This window comes from Lycium ferocissimum, chromosome 8, assembly GCF_029784015.1.
Source record: "Lycium ferocissimum isolate CSIRO_LF1 chromosome 8, AGI_CSIRO_Lferr_CH_V1, whole genome shotgun sequence".
In the NCBI taxonomy this organism is placed as follows: Eukaryota; Viridiplantae; Streptophyta; class Magnoliopsida; order Solanales; family Solanaceae; genus Lycium; species Lycium ferocissimum.
Genome location: NC_081349.1, coordinates 37,967,236 through 37,984,540, shown reverse-complemented (window position 1 = coordinate 37,984,540; position 17,305 = coordinate 37,967,236). Strand labels below are relative to the sequence as shown.

The 17,305-nt window shown below is 35.0% G+C and overlaps 2 protein-coding genes across 3 annotated transcripts; one reads left to right on the top strand and one right to left on the bottom strand.

The window, feature by feature from the left end:
• Window positions 1-437: 437 nt before the first annotated feature.
• On the top strand, window positions 438-5,018 carry LOC132068347 (LIM domain-containing protein WLIM2b-like). 2 transcript variants are annotated; one of them, XM_059461922.1, is made up of 7 exons: window positions 438-681; window positions 852-862; window positions 1,163-1,372; window positions 2,494-2,593; window positions 2,685-2,731; window positions 2,835-2,924; window positions 4,541-5,018. In XM_059461922.1, the coding sequence occupies exons 3-7, from the start codon at window positions 1,238-1,240 to the stop codon at window positions 4,748-4,750; spliced, it is 582 nt and encodes a 193-aa protein (XP_059317905.1). In that variant the 5' UTR covers window positions 438-681; window positions 852-862; window positions 1,163-1,237; the 3' UTR covers window positions 4,751-5,018. The 2 variants fall into 2 exon arrangements, with proteins under 2 accessions (XP_059317905.1, XP_059317904.1); XM_059461921.1 differs by lacking the exon at window positions 852-862 and having other exon boundaries at window positions 438-696.
• A 2,977-nt stretch (window positions 5,019-7,995) lies between these two features.
• On the bottom strand, window positions 7,996-14,741 carry LOC132068346 (probable sugar phosphate/phosphate translocator At3g11320). Its single transcript, XM_059461920.1, has 4 exons — window positions 13,906-14,741; window positions 10,590-10,693; window positions 10,238-10,466; window positions 7,996-8,518 (listed from the first exon to the last, which is right to left on the bottom strand). The coding sequence occupies exons 1-4, from the start codon at window positions 14,353-14,355 to the stop codon at window positions 8,372-8,374; spliced, it is 930 nt and encodes a 309-aa protein (XP_059317903.1). The 5' UTR covers window positions 14,356-14,741; the 3' UTR covers window positions 7,996-8,371.
• Window positions 14,742-17,305: the final 2,564 nt, after the last annotated feature.

The window sequence follows — 17,305 nt, the reverse complement described above, 5'->3', positions numbered from 1 at the left end:
TCTTTTTTTAAACGGACCAAAAAGAATTAAGACAAACAAATTGAAACGGAGCAAATCATTTCTCTTGTAATATCAAAAATAAGCTCCCGTTTGGCCACAGATTTAAAGTTGAAACTTGAAAATTTGAGTATTTGAAGTTGTGGTCTTTAGAACTTAAAGTTGTGTTTGGACTTGCATTTTTTAAAGTTTTGTAAGTCGAAACTTAATTTATTTATTTTTAAGACAAATTTTCAAAATCTATGACCAAACAAATATTTCAAGATAAATTTTCAAAATTTTATCCAAAATTTATGATCAAATGCTAGCTAAAAAAAAGTGGCACGTAAATTGACAAGTTGTTGTTAAAAAGTGACAAATAGGGAGCAAATTATGTATAAACCGGATACCTCGGATAGAATTTATTGTGTCAAAACTCAAAAGTCTAATACTACGAGTCTACATGTTGTCCATTACATTTTTGTAGTCTACACCATTCATGATTATAGTCAAAAAAACGAGGAGCCAATTACTTTCTTCAAACTAAGATATTTCTTGGCCCCCTTTCCTCTCCCACATCATCATTCCTATCTGGCTCACACTCCTAAAAAAACATTCTTTATCTGCTGCATCACAAAATTTACAACTTTAATCCACACATAATCTTTGCCCTGTAAATCAAGAACTGCAACATTTTTTTTTTTTTTTTAATCTTCCAATGTATGTACCCTTTGACTCAATACAAATATTTGTGCTGATGATTCAATTGAAATTTGCTTTGTAACTAAGCTGTTTTTATCTTTTTTGTTGCATCACAAACTTACAACTTTAATCCACACATAATCTTGATCAAGAACTGCAACATTTTTTTTTTTAATCTTCCAATGTATGTACCTTTGACCCAATGAAATTGTTTTTGCTGACTAGATTGACCCTTCCTTGTAATTTAGCTGTTTAATCTTTCTTTTCTTGTTGTTACATCAGATCCACAATTTCAGTTACAGGTTCACGTGAATTCAGTAACTTTTGTCCAGATTCTGTATATATGTGTAGAAATATCTATAAATATTCGACTGTGTAGCAGTTATTATTGTATGTATTAACTTCAAATTTTGGATCCCCTTAAGATATGTGTGAGAAATAGTACTAAAGATTGAATCTTTTTGTTTTTGTTTTGTTTTTGTAGAGTGAAATCTTGATTTGTAGGAAAAGGGAGGTTTTTGAGGATCAGATCTAGAATATTTTTGTTGTGTTGGAAGTCATGTCGTTTACAGGAACTCAACAGAAATGCAAGGCATGTGAAAAGACTGTTTACCCAGTTGAGCTTTTGTCAGCTGATGGGATTAGTTATCACAAATCTTGCTTCAGATGCAACCATTGCAAAGGAACTCTCAAGGTACTAATTTATGTAACACTTTTTGCTTCGTTAGATTCAAACTGTGTGAATTTTGACCAACATTTTAAAATATATTCTTCATCGTATTGACATGAGAAGAAGTGCAGCTTATAGTTACTTTTGTTTAGTTTTTGAATATCTAAATTTTAATCTTAAAATGTTGAGTTGATATAATTCAATTTAGCTTCGAAAATTATGTCACATAAATTGGGATTTGTATTTCTTGCCTGAATAAAACAGAGATCCCAACTTGTTTGGGATTGAGTTGTAGTTAATTGACTAACAAGTACTTGATTTTTGTGGAGACCAACATAGATTTCTGGGATTTTTCTTTTAAAAAATCTATTCAGGCAGAAGTAGAGATTCAAACTCTTAGAGTTTAAATGTGGAGCAAACCCCTAAGTAATAGATTATAATTATTCATCCTGATTTGTCCTGTGATTTGAGTTGGAAAATTGTCAAAGGGTAAACTTTTATTATCCTGATATTGGAGCTGCCGAACCCGTGTCGGATCCTCCAAAAATGCACTACTTTTGAAGGATGCGACACACGCCCGTCTACATTTTTGAAGAGTACAAGCAACATACTGCATTTTGATATAGGAGTTGTAATTTGAGTGTCAATGTCTCTACTGGCTCGATCATTTAAGAAAAAATGTCTTAGTATGTGTAGTATATGTATATCTTTTTTTTTTTTTAATTTATAATCGTTGTGTCCGGGTGAAAAAGAATAGAAAGGCGGGGGGCTCATCTGAACAGAGGAAATAGGTTGCTAAAGAAAGGAAAAGTCACCTCCAATTATGCCCCTATCCCGTAAGCCTACCATCGTTGCAAGCCCAAGCTTGCGCGCACCTCAACTAATTCCACGGGATACCAATCACCTCCCACCAGCAACAGGTACCAGGTAACTCTGTCCACTAAGGCTAGGACAAATAGGAAGGCTTAACCTAGTGATTTTGTCTCTGCTGAGATTTGAACCTGAGACCTCATGGTTATCAACCCACTTCGTTGACCACTAGGCCACACCCTTGGGTGCTTATATGTATAGTACCAATGTTGAAAAGATTATGGTGTTTTGATGCATACTAACTGGTGTTATATGTTTATATGATCTTTTCATAGCTGAGCAATTACTCTTCAATGGAAGGTGTTTTGTATTGCAAGCCTCATTTTGAGCAGCTCTACAAGGAGTCCGGCAACTTCAACAAGAACTTTCAATCCCGTATGTGTTATTTATTTCTTGCTTAATTCTTTATTCAACGTTAAAGTCCATTTACTTTATCTAATACACAAATGCATTTTACTCGTGACAGCTGCGAAGTCAGCTGTGCAGTCAGCTGAGAAGTTGACTCCAGAGCTGGTAACTTTCTTTGCAACTACTTGTACCTAAGATTAACAAATTGAAAAAGAAGAAAAGTGTATTTTTTTAAGATCTGAAGCAATGTTGTGCTTTCGCTACACAGACAAGATCTCCGAGCAAAGCTGCTAGCATGTTTTCTGGGACACAGGACAAATGTGCCACCTGTGGTAAAACGGCTTATCCACTTGAGAAGGTACAAATATCGAATTCTCAAAATTTCACCCTATTAAGATGTCGTTGTTGAGGAATAAATTGTACTTTTCCTTTGATTGGCCTTGGTCAGCACTTTGTACCTTATTCAGGAAAGCGTTGCTGAGTTGTTTATTAACTTTTCTTTCTGGAGTTAGACTTGTGTATCGAAAAGTTTCATCTTCCTCCTCTACAAGCGATGGCCTCTAAATTGATTTTCGCTGTGATATTGTGCACCATGGAATACTCTTGTAACTTCACTAATCTATTTAGTGGTTCATGAGAGCAGGTTTAGCGTTTAAGTGGCTTTGAGTGTAAGTATACAAGCCAGGATTCTAGTTTGGACTATCTCTCTTTTGATTGAAAAATGCATGTTGCTGAAGGACGACAACAACAACAACAACAACAACCCAGTGAAATCCCACAACTGGGAGGGTAGATGTAAAACTCCTACCAAGGTAGGAAGGCTGTTTCCGAAAGACCCTCGGCTCAATAAAAAGCATAAAAAGAGGTCAGATAAGGCTAAGAAATTCAAGGCGATATGGAAATGAAAATAACGAAAGCGACACAAATAAAATAGGATAATCAAAGTACAGGAAATAACAGATAATAGCAGAAATCAAAGCACAAGAAATTACACTGTGATAATGCGACTACTAATAAGGAAGGATAACGAGACTATCTACTAGAATGGTCCCCCAAACCCTCCTATCTAATGTTGCTGAAGGACGACGGATTAAAATTAATGTACCTAAATGAGTGGATGGTAGCTAGAAGATATTTACAATGGTTGAAGTTTGCACAGTTGAGAATTGTTCTAATGTATCTGCATGTTTCCTTTAAAATAAATACAGAATAGAACCATATAAGATATTCCAGTATGATCAGTTTGTGGTAGTGGCAGCAAATGTATAGTCCATCCTCTGAAGGCTTACAGAAAGTTAACTTAAGCATAGATGAACTGAATTCCCTAAAGTTCGAGCTTATTTGCTCACATAAATATCATCTAGTGCTCCACCCCTCTGTTCTACTTTATTATTACACATCCCACTGAATACTAACTCGGAAGTTACTAGGTAAGTTCATCAGTGACCTTTCACTTTTGAGTTGTAAGCTAGTAAAGAACTTGAAGTTTATTAAGGTAAAGTCTACTGTGCGGTATGTTGCACAAAAAAAAGTAGCTGAGTCATCTGACCCTTCTATATGTTCATTTTATCCAGTAGCCAGGAAGCTTAATTTAATCTCGTTATGGTTAATATATGTGCTCTTGAAGATGTCTAAATGTGTAGCCATCTGTGAAGGTGGAAAATTTCAAAGTGAACGTACTTTTTGACTTGTTTATGAAAGTTTTTGAGTTCAGGGTTCCTTTCATTGTTTTAAATTGTTGACAATGTTTACTCTTGTACTGCTGCCAGATTCTGGCAGTGAAGAGGTACATGATGTTGGCTATAGATTGTTAGTGTTTTATCTTCTGGAGCGTGTTAAATCATGAAGAAAAAAGGTTCCTTTTGGACTATTTGTTTTCCAGCACTCCAAAACTATAGTTTTCAACCATCCACACTTGTGCAACACTTAAATTTCTGGATATATCTAAGTATGAATGTTGCACATTTTTTTCAGGTGACAGTGGAGAGCCAAAGTTATCACAAGTCGTGTTTCAAGTGTTCTCATGGTGGATGCTCTTTAAATCCATCGAATTATGCAGCCCTAGATGGGATTTTATACTGCAAACCTCATTTTAAACAACTTTTCAAGGAGAAGGGCAGCTACAATCATTTAATCAAGTCTGCTTCGATGAAGCGTCCAGCAGCAACTGTTCCAGATTCTTAAACTATATCTGATGTCAACTATTTTATTCACGGGGGCTTGGTCTTTTTTTTTTTTTTTTGGTTGTTTCAATCCTCTTTCTTTATATCTCCAGTTGGTGCATCATTTTGGTTAACTGTGTGATCTGATTTCCATGATTGTGAAAACTATTATCCTATTGTTGTTCCATTAACTTTTGGATGTTAAACGTTCCTGCTATTTTCTCATGACCTTTAGCAGGGGTACATTGTGCAGTTCCTTCGAGTGTTGGTACATGTTAGTCCTCTTTATCTTTGTTTCGGTTGAGTTGTTGATATACATTTTCCAGCCATGTTGCTAGGACTCTTCAAAAATGTGACAGGTGTGTGCTAGATCCTCCAATAGTAGTACATTTTTGGTGGACCCAACACTGTGCGACAACATTTTTGGAGAATCTGAGCAACATAGCTTTCCAGTTATTCAAAATATCTTTATAATGGTTAAGCTAGGAAATTGGAACATATCTTTTTGGCTTATCTACCTACATAGACATGTCAAAGGTAACCAATGACGGGTTGAACTTCAAGTTAATTCATATGTAAAAGGAAACCAGTGATGGAACATATCCTTTAGGCATTAATAGGCTGATTAGCAATAAATAGTGTTGCATTACTAATAGATTCTTTTTCGTTCTATGCTCTGCATCCAATGTCTGAAATCCACTGGATCAACTAATCTGTATTTTTACGTTGAGTAGGCTCAATGGCGTTACTTACCGAGAGTTCTCTGTTGACAAGGTTCTAGTATGGCGTTACTTCGAGAGATACAAGGTTCAAATCTAGTTAAGGGGTAGAAGGATTACAAGTCACAACTATTCCACCACGCCATTGGTGGTACTATTAGTGGTCGTTTGGTAGTTAGTCAAAATTATTCCGGGATTATAATCCTGGGACTAATTATAATCTTCTTGGGATTATTTTATCCCATTTGGGAGATGGGATAAAATAATCCCAAGATTAATGGGATAAGATGGGATATCACCATTAGGATAATCATTTTGTAAGTTTAGGAGGTATAAATGTATTTTATACTTTTGTTTGGTACAAGGAAAATTTATACCTTCTACCAACTTAGAGTTCAATCACACTGTTTTCAACTTAAGTAGGGTAATTTCTACCACCACCATAAGAACCATAAAAATAATGGTGATCCTAATTGCGAAATCAAGTAGTTAAGTGTCAATGGCTATCACTTTCATTTTGCACATTATTTATAATCCAAACCCACCTGCCATTCTTTAAATTGTTATCCAGAGTAAAGAGTTGCTGATTGGATGGTAAGTCTAAGGCCATAATTGCAAACAAAAAGGGATATGTAGAAAGGTTCTTCCTATTGTTCATGACAATATTTTTTAAAGTCCGTGTTAGAAAAGAATTTGCTTGATTATGAACGAGCATTTTACTAAAGGGCTCTAATCTATTCTTGTGTGATTCCTATTAAAGCATATATTCAGAGGGCAATGCAGAGCAAAATATTTTAAAGTGAACACCCCATTCATTTGATAGAGAAGATCACCAAGACATGATCACCAATGCACTACCAAATCTATTCCAATTTCAAGAGCTCGGATCGAATCAATATTGATCTGAACTTTCTTATTGCAATGAGCAATTCTCCATATTAGGCCTTAAAGAGGACTCAAACAAACAAGATTTTATCTCCAGTAACTTAAACTTCTCATTGTCCCTCAATGATAAGCTTTCATAATTATACAAATATGTAATATATTTCAAACCACAAGTTCCAAAATAATATTAACCACACAAATGTTATAGCATTTCTAAGACCACGAGTTTTAAATATATTCTTTTTCTTAACATCATTATAAGAACTATATCATATAAAATACGGATGGATTAAAATATCTTGAACTAATTGCAGAAAATCAAGATAGTTCCAAACATTTCAATCAAAAATAAAACTTACATTTGCACATTATTTATAAGTTGAAGATTTACAATTGCCATTTCGGTGTATCTCGTTTTTGAAATACTTTTGAAAATAAACAACACGAGCGTGGTTTAAAGGCTATATTTATGGCAATAAAAATCTTTTTCAAATTATATGGTAAGTCTAATGGTTCCATGATTTACGCAAACCTCATGAGGTTCCATTATATGTTTCTCTATCAAAATCACTCCATTCAAAAGTTTTTTCTTTGGTTTTTGTTGTACGAATTTCGTTTTTTGAAAAAATCAAAATTTGTTAGAAAAGAATTTGCTTGATTATGAACATATTCTCTTTTTCATTTTAAATGGGTCAAATTCATATATCTATTCTTGTGTGATTACTCCATTAATCTTTTAGCATAAAGTATACAGGGAATACAATGAAATATGGTTGATTGTTTAAAATATAAAACCCCAGTATCGTATATTGATGGAATATAATGAAATGTATCGAAATTGTTTCATAAATTAGAAATACATTGAAATATAGCGAAATATCCAAATCGATAATCGAATATATAGAAATATTTTCAAGAAAGGTACATTGGATCGAAATATACTAAAATAGAGAAGATCACCACAACCACAAACATCGCGAATGCACAACAACGGAAAAATCTCCTTCCGCCGCCTTTCTTTCAAGAGCTCCACTCCAAAATCGACATCAACCGGAAAAAATCCTGCCTTTCTTCGATCCACTCTCTTATTGAACCACCACCAAACCCATTAATTCTCCATATTACGAAGAACTAGAAGAGGTTTTTTTCGAGTTTGAACAAACAAGATTTTATGGTCCAGTAACTTAAACTTCTCATTGTCCTTCAATGATGCTTTCGTAATTATACAAATGCCCCTCATCATCATAATTTCAAACCACAAGTTCGGAGTAAATAATATTATTCGACTAGGAAGCAAGAATAACAACTTTGCAATAACGATGTTGCTACGAGCTTTCTAAGACCTCACGATAGTTTTCTTAAACAAGAGAGGCCGGAGATAGAGAAAGGGAGGGGAGAGAGGCGGCATCAGGGGAGGGGAGAGAGAGAGAGAATTTTCTTTAGGGTTTGGAGAAGATAAATCTTAAATGTGTCGTGAGGGAGAATAGCGAGTTACATGTATTTGAACTCTTATGATATGTAATTTTGAAAAAATAAAGCTAACAAAATTAAATAAAAAATAGTTATTTATAAACATTAGAGATGCTATGACAAGTAAATTTTCCAACCAAAAACAGAATGTGATAAAACCTTTCATCTCTTTCCCCTCTCATGAAATAAGTCATTAATAAATTTCTAGTTTTGAGATCCTTTTCATTAATAAATCAATTTGACAACTGTAGTAACATATTGTGTAGTCTCAATTTTACAATCTTTCTGAAAGAATAAAGACAAAAGATATCTATACTACCCAAGCCAGGGAAGAATGGATAGACAAATCAAGTCACTTCTTTAAGACTTGCTATTCAGCCTATTCTTGTCTCTTGGCTGATATAGATGGAACCCTGTTTCACAAGTTTCCGAGCAAAAGATACAAATTTGAGGGAAAAAATCCGTGGCACCAACTGCAACAAGCATGATCTGACTTGCCTCATGAAAGTTGAACCATTTCTTGAACAAACAATTAATTTTAAACGTCACAAGTGGATGATTTTCGATGTTCATTTACTACGTTTTTTCGCTTCACTATAGAGTATGACTCCACAAACTGTAAGCGCATAGCCAAGCATCCCTGTAACTGATACAGGATTTTTAAATATTAGGATTGAGATGACAACAGCTACAGCCCCTTTTGCGTTTCCCAGGACCTGTAAAAGCAAGCATTTTTTGTCAATAAGGACAAGGAATCTATAGAAGAGATTAAAAAAACAGGCACTCCTCACACCACCAAGACCATGGTAAATGCAGAAAAATTACGGAAACACAATAATTGAAGGGAACGAACATAACTAGTGTAGAGCATTCAAGTCAATTCCTATCCAGTCCATCAAAATACGTTGCACCTTTATTCAAATGAAAAATTCTTCATTTCCAGAATGTAAATTGATTTACTACAATTGTAAAAGATGTGCTTCAAATTAGATTCCACTTTTTCTCCACTTGCATTGAACACAAAGCTCTAGCACCTTTTGTATAACCACAAAAAGTTACATGGCTCAACTTCTCCTGGCCAAAACTATTTCATGAAATAAGATAATCTATGTTCCTCAAACCATGAAACAACAACATTTTCAATTCTTTCCTTTCTGTAAAGTTAGTTTGGGACAAATCATGAAATATATTACAATAGTTTTGGCATGTTGTGACTTCTCATAAGCAATTCAATTATTGTTTACAACATATTTCCATGCTCTGCGAAAATGAACAATTTCACTTCTTTGCTTAATGCATGTGCTAGTTACTGGGGATCCTCTTCTTAGGTGTGAAAGCGGAAACCTTAGTACAACTTTTCTTCGCGGTTCATTATTACACGGCAATCTCCACTGAACTCTAAAAGGATGAGTCTTGAAGTGAAACTCTCTTCTTCTTTTTTTCTTTTTTAACAAGTAAAGACAGGAATATTGTGAAATGAAAAGTTATCTCCATTAACGGGTTTGGAAAAAAATCCCTATATGGGGTTAAGCTCTATGGAAATGAACCATTTCACTTCTTTGCTTAATCTATGTGCTAATTACAGGGGTTCCTCTTCTTAGGTACAGAGGAACCCAAGTACAACTTCTCTTCGTCATTTCATTACATGACAATCCCCACTGAACTCTACGAGGATAATCCTTGATGTGAAACACCTTTTTTTCTTTTCTGGTTTTTATTCTAATAAGTAAACACAGGAACATTGTGAAATGAAAGTTTCTCTGCATTTATGTGTTTGTCACCAGAAGAGAAAATTTCCTATAAGGGGCTAAGTGGGTGCCCTACATTGTATAATCTTTCCAAGTTTGATTAACCAGCCAGATGCCTCATTTGGTGGTTTCTACGAAGTATAAGGGGAGAAGTGCAAGCTCATTCATTTGCACATAAAATTCCTAGCACTGGAAGTCTGGAACATTCAATTAAAAAACAGCACATAAAAGGAATCCAAAATGTTTGAAATAACAAATTAATGGTAAAACTAAACAAATCATAGATGAAAACACCAAACCTCCACTCAAACTGTTTACCAGGGGTGCAGAAGCTCTCCCAAGCATACGGAATTAAAATTTTAACATTTATCAGAAGTTAGAGTCTGAAGAGCAAGACAATTAGAAATGCCTCCCAGAATATCAAATGATCAAACTAAGTAAGACGAGAGCTATATTCGATAAAGCAAAGAACAGAGACATGATTTTTGAATCCATGCATAATTTGTAGTGTGATCATCAAATTCAAAGACGAACACTTTCACATCATAGAGAAAAAATCACATCATAATTTCTTTATCAGATTGCAGCAATTATTTATGAACTCAACCAGCAATACTCAACCTTACTGACAATATTAAAGACTAATTCATACGAAAAGAAATCTGACTAGTGAATGAGGAAGAGTACCTGAAGTGTTAGTGCACTGGTGTGTTTTGTCACCAGAAAGTTGGTCAGATTTACAAAATATGCAAGGGCGGAATTGAATAGCAAAAGCCAGATGATTCTACTATCATCTCTTGCAAGTGCCAATGTGATGCCAACTACATTTTCTTCCATCAAAAGTGTTGCCGGCAATAGAAACACAACTGCTATAGGAGCCATATAGAGTAGAAGGTTCATGGAATTCAGCTTCTCACTTCATTCAAAAGGAAACATTTCAGCATTCATATCCTACGCCCAAAATTTTCACATCAAAAAGCACAAAACATGGCTACAGATTCACTCGTATATAAAACACAAAAATCTATGCAGTAATTACCCTTCAGAAGACAGCAAAATCCCCTGAAGCACTGACTTGAGTGCTCTTGCAGCTGTTGCACCGACACACATTATGAATCCAAATAGATGAAAACTTGGTTCACCCTGAGAAGATAAGTTGAAATGAATCAGACACAAATAAATTTCTCCAACAGTATTACACAGATAACATTAAACTGCTAATATAATTTTTGATGAAGGAAACTGCTGATACAATTTAGGGTGTATTTGGTAGATTTCTCCAATTTTCCTATATTTGGTTGGTCAAAATTTGGGAAAATATTTTCTCTAGGAATTCCTTAAAAATGAGGAAAATGACTTCCCTAGTTTTTTTGTTTTGTTTTTTTTTTTTTTTTTTTTTTTTTTTTTTTGGTTGGGAAGGGAAAAAAGACTTCCCTAGTGCAAGTAGGAAAAACAAGTTTCATAAGTGGCATCCCATTCGTCCCTATCCTCCAACACACTCCATCCCGCCCCACACCCTTACCCGCTACCCTCACCCTAGTATTTGCCTAGATTATACATAAATGCTTTTGGAACAATATTTTTTGCTTATTTACCAAACACCAGAAAATAAGAGCCTGTTCGGACTGGCTTGTTGCATTTGACTTAATTTTGTTATTAAAAACATAAGCACTGTTTCATTTTTGGAACAAAATGCTTAAAAGCTATTTTGACTTAAAAGCACCTAAAATAAGCCAATCCAAACAAGCTCTAAGTAAGAAAACCACTAATTTTCCTTCATGCCAAACACATCCTAAGTCATATAGAAAATCTACACAATCCTTTTCATAAGCCTAGCTCAAATGATACTTCTTTCACACCCTAAACATTATGCTACTATTAAAAATATAATCTAAAGAAAGAACAGCTTGCTCTTAACCATAGATTGACCAGAACCAATCCCACTAACAAGGAAATAAATACTAGAACACTTCTCTTTTATCAAATTCATTCATCAGAACACAGACTTATCTGACCATATTATGTTAATATGATATATAAAGACCGGTTCTACAGACAACATTACACCCTTCATCATGAAATATAAAGCAAGCTTCATGGACAATATTATCTTCACAGCTAACACAAAGATTCCCACTCTTACATATTCCACCAATCCCACCCCTCCACTCCCAAAAAGAAAGAAGGAAAAACAAAAAAGAAAACAAATTCCAATAGAAACCATGTCAGTTTCTTAAGTAGACATGATAGATTTTCTTCCACAGCATTAGACTACAAAAACTAAAATGCTAATCATATGGAATATCAATGCGGTCCCTTTTTATGAGGAAAGCTCAGACTATATATCTTTTGGCACATTCTAAATATTGTTCAGCTGGACAAAGAATAAACAACCCGACTTTATTGAGCTAAGGAGCTGGTGGTACTTAACCAAATCACCACTATTATTCCCAAAGTTCATACTACTATATTAAAAGAGTGCGAGTTTAAAGTCGAGTTGATTAAACCAACCAAAACAGACCAAGATTAACCGTTGCCCATTCCCCCCTTTGGCTAAACCATCAGTTCACGCTAACCCTTTTGCCTGGCTGGGGCAAGCGTTCAGATATATTATGACATAGCCTTGAGGCGCTCAACTGACCTTTTAACCTTCTAAAACCTTTTTTTGGGCTTTCGATAAAACTACAACAACAAGAACAACAACATACCCAGTGGAATTCCACAAGTGGAGTCTGGAGAGGGTAAGATGTACGCGGACCTTACCTCTACCTTTATGGGGTAGAGAGGTTGTTTTCGATAGACCCTCGGCTCAAAAGAAACATAGTCAATGCATAATTGCAAGAGAAATAAGACAGCAAAATATCAAGATACAGAACAAATGGAGCAACACATAGTAGGCGTTTGGACAGAATATCTCTAATTTCATCTCATGAGATGAAATCCCAAATCATCTAATTTGGGATTTATCATGATTTCAAAAAATATAAATACAAAATTTGGAGATGTTTATATTTTGTAAAAAAAGACCCATAAGTTTGGTAGATATATTTAGCCCATGTTTACCTCACACAGATATATTCGCGACCATGTGGGAGGATTATATTCAAGTTACATTACTAATGTTAAATTTTCCTTTTTATTGAACTAAAGTTTGATCAATTGATGTTGTATTTTTTTAGAAAGGCCTTCTAGTAGCGTATTAATTTTATTATGGTCATGTCCATTTTAAGATTTTATAAGAATTGGAAAATTTTTGATGTCCTATCTAATCAACTTAAGAAATCTAAATTGCATGTCCAAACATGATTTCATCTCCGATTTCACCTCTCGTAATCCCTCTCCATAGTAATACACACATAAGGATAATGAACCGCTAAAAAGGAATCTCTCACACCTCTCTCACACATCGCGGCGCATCTTCACTACCTACCTCTTCACATGCCCGAACCATCTCACCTCCACTTCAATCATCTTGCACAGTTGTGCCATGGCCAATCCGACCTTGTCCCGTATATCTTCATTCCTTCCCCGATCTCTATCCCTCCTCGTATGACCACACATCCATCCGAGCATCCGCATCGTATATCTACCTTCATCTCTCCGAACATGACCACACGTTAAATCGATCATCATCCGCATCTCCGAACGTTACGTTCATTTCCGAACGTGAACGTTCGCCCTATACAACAATCTTTCGGTCTAACCACCACTCTATCGAACTTACCTTTCAACCTAGGCGACACCTTCTTATAACAAAGCACCCCGGAGGCTAGTCTCCATTTCATCCACCCTGCTCGAATACGGTGTGCGACATCATCGCTTTCGATAAAACTAAAATGCTAAAAAAACTAGGTAATATGGAATATTAATAAAGTCCTCTTCATAAGCCTAGCTCAGACGATATATCTTTTGGCACATTCTAAATATTGTGCGGCCACTGAATAAATAACCTGAATGTATTGAGCTACGAAGCTGGTGGTACACAGCTGAATCACCACTATGATTACCAAAGTTCAGACAATTATATTAAAAAGTACGAATCTAAAGTCTAGTTGATTGAGGGCAAGTTACACATTTGGCCGGTTGGACAAAAATAATTACATTCGCTAGCCAAATATACAAAAAAAAATATACAAACATATGTATCAAAAATGTATATTTTATGTATAAATATACATTAATATGTATCAAATTTTGGTGGGCAGCTATTTATGTCAATTTCTCATTGATGAAACCAACCAAAACAGACAAAGATCATTAGACATTGTACCACAATTCAACTACATTTCAGATAAAAAATCCTTAAACAATACCACAATTCAACTAAAATTTGATAAAATATACAAAGGGCATACCCCGCTGGCGATAACAACCCCGGTAACAACTGGAATTAATGTGACATAAGTCAGCCATGCTTCCCTCTTCAATGTCATCAAATAAGCAAATACAGCAGTGAAAAAAGGTGTAGTAGCACCAATAGCTTGATTGAAAGATACTGGCAAGTATCTAAGTGATATATTTCCACTAACAACAGAAGTACAAAAAATAAGACTTAAAGCAGAGATCTTTAAAAACTGAACCTTAGATCTTATAGTTTGCATTGGGACCATTTTCATCCAAGCAATAGCTACATAACTTAGTAAAGAACAAGCTGTCATATGACACATAGTAAGAAATATTGGATATTTAAACCCATAATTACTTAGTAAATACTTGTTTAATAATAAAACCCCAATGTTTGATGAATACCAAGCTGTTACTAACCCAATTGTAAAGAATTGGCCTGTATTCTTGATTGCTGACATTATATAAAAATCTAGTCAATACCAACAACTCAAAATCTCACCAAAAACAAAACCAACAAAGAGAAAATTGTATAGAGTTAAAATACACAAAATAAAAATCAAGAATTTGGGTTAAAAATTATACTATAAGAATCTAGTCAATACCCATAACCCAAAATCTCACAAAGAACAAAACCCACAAAGGGAAAATTGCATAGAGCTACAATACACAAAATAAAAATCAAGAATTATTATGAGAAATAAAGAGTTAAAAAAGTGGAGATGCAGTTATGTAGAAAGGAGAATGGATCTGCCAGGTGTAGAGAAAGTGAAAACAAGAAGTGAATTTGAAACAATTTATGTCGCTTTTTTTGGTTTACACGGCCCTTACCCGTTGTTTGGATTTCTTAATTACTTTTCTCTATTTGGTTAATGCTTTGACAAAACATACTTTTTATTTTTTTAGTTTGTTAACACAAGTAATTTAATTGCACAAATTTAAATAACACACTAAGGGTGTGTTCTGTCCGGAGGAAAATAATTTTCACGAAAAATATGATATTGGAAAATAAGTAAATTTTTATTTATTTTCTTATGTTCGGTTGGATAACGAAAAATGAGTGAATTTCTTACTTCTTTTTTCATGTTTAGTTGGTTAGTAGAAAATATTTTTGAAAAAACACCCACTCAAGTCCCCACCACACCACACCACACGCCCACCACCCAATCCCAACCAAATCTCACTCCCACGCAACCACCACCATCAAACGCACTTCATCTTGACCCAACCCCACCCCACAATAACACTCTCCCCAACCCACCCCCATTCCAAAATTTCTATTTCTTATATTTTATTATACTTTTATAAAAAATAAAAAAAGGAAATTTTTTCTTACTCACGTCCTACCCGTCAACCACCCACCCCCACATTAACACACCCCACCACCACTCAACTACCCCTTCCACACACTACCTCCTCACCATCACCCACGCCCATCGCCCCGCCACACCCCATTTTGCCCCCACCTCCAACCACAACCCACCAACCCCCACCCCACTTGCCCCCACTACCCACACCAATTTTAACCACTCAAACTATTATTTTTATAAATTCTTTATAAAAGTAAAACAAAATATATAAAGTAGAAAAATCGGGAGGTAGGGGGAGGGGAGGATGTGGAGGAGTGGGTGAAAAAAAAAATCATAGCTTTTTTTTTTTTAAAAGAAAGTTAAATTTTTTTTGGAAGGGTGGTTGGATGTTGGGTCATAGGAGCTTGCGGGGGGAGGGGTTGTAAAAACCAAAAACAAAACTTTTAAAAACTTTAAAAAAAAAAAAATTAGGGTGGTGGGAGTTTTGGGGGGGGGGGTGGTGTAGAAAATTAAAAAAAAAAAAAAACCTTTTTTAAAAAAATAATTTTTTGAAGGCCCGAGGGGGAGGGGGGTGTGAGTTGGGTAGGGGTGGTGGGAGTGTTTAGGGTTTGGGGGGGGTTGGGTTGTTGGTGGTGGGGTAGTTGGTTGAATGCCACTTGTAGGACTTGTTTTTCTCTACTTTTATTAGGGAAGTCACTTTCCTCATTTTTAAGAAACTTATTTTCCTAAAGAAAATGTTTTCCAACATTTGACCAAACAAACATGAGAAAATTCAAAATTCCTCCATACCGAACACACCCCAAGACACTGAAACAATCACTAATTTCCTGAAATTTTTATATCCGTAATTAATTAATGAAAGTTGTTTAAAATGAAGAAGAATAATGACAAGAATAAAAATGTTGAATTGCTCTTAAGTATAAGTTATAATTGAGCGAGAATAACATCAATTAACGTAACATTCCAGTCATTATACCAACGCAGTGCACCGAAGTACAATTGTACGCAGAGGCGGATGTAGCCTTCTGATATCGAATTCCGTTTAATTCAATATTTTTTGCGCAAAATATAAAGTTATATGTAAGAATCAACTAAAAGATTACAACAAATAGTAGATAAAACTCATAATTTTAGATATATATAATGAGTTCAATGCTAAGAACCTTAAAAGCGAATGCATAAAACTTAATTCTTATATCCACTTCTGACTATACCAAGCATTAAATGGAGAAGAACAATATATGAAAGGAAAAAAACAATTGGTGGAAAAAAAAATTCATGACCAAAACTGATCTAGATGAAGTATCTTTGTAACACCTCGTACTTTAAACTAAGTTATGCTCATAATTCAGGACTTAGAAACCAAGACAGAAGTGTTGGGATTAAAATTTTCCCTTGGATCAGTAAAAGGATGGCTTACGTCAAATTGTACGGGCCGTACTTTTGAGACGTACCTCACATGGGAAAAGTTAAAGTCACTGGAATTTGACATTCTAGGTACGGGCAAGTTTTTATGGGACGTACTTCTGCTACAGACTATACTTTTAAGACATACATTTTATACGGACCAAACTTCAAAGTACGGGCTGTACTTTTTAAGTCGTACCTCACTAACGAAAAATCTTAGTTTCTGGAATGTGGCACATGAGGTACGACCACAATGTACGGGACATACTTTATTGTACAGGCCGTACCTCTAGTCCGTACTTCTCGCCGTTTCAGCAAAAGTATAAATATGAGACTTAAGTTCTTTTTCTTATTTTTCATTCTCTCCAAGCCCTAGAACAAAGTCTTCTTCTCTCATTATCAAGATACACCAAGGTAAGTCTATTCTAAGCATGCCAAGTGAATTCTAACATATATCCATGATTAATAAATAGGAATTCATTGTTCCTAACCTACGGTTTTCAAGAAAACCCATCACAAAATTCAAGACTAAGGCTTTTGGACTTCTTCTTAAAGTTCAGACTTTTATACAAGTTTTGGAGCGTTTTAGATAATGTAGGGTTTCACATGTGGGAACATCATTGTTCTTTCCTACACCAAGTTCATCCATGAAAACACGAAGTTCCATAAACCTAGGGTTCCTATTTTAAATTCA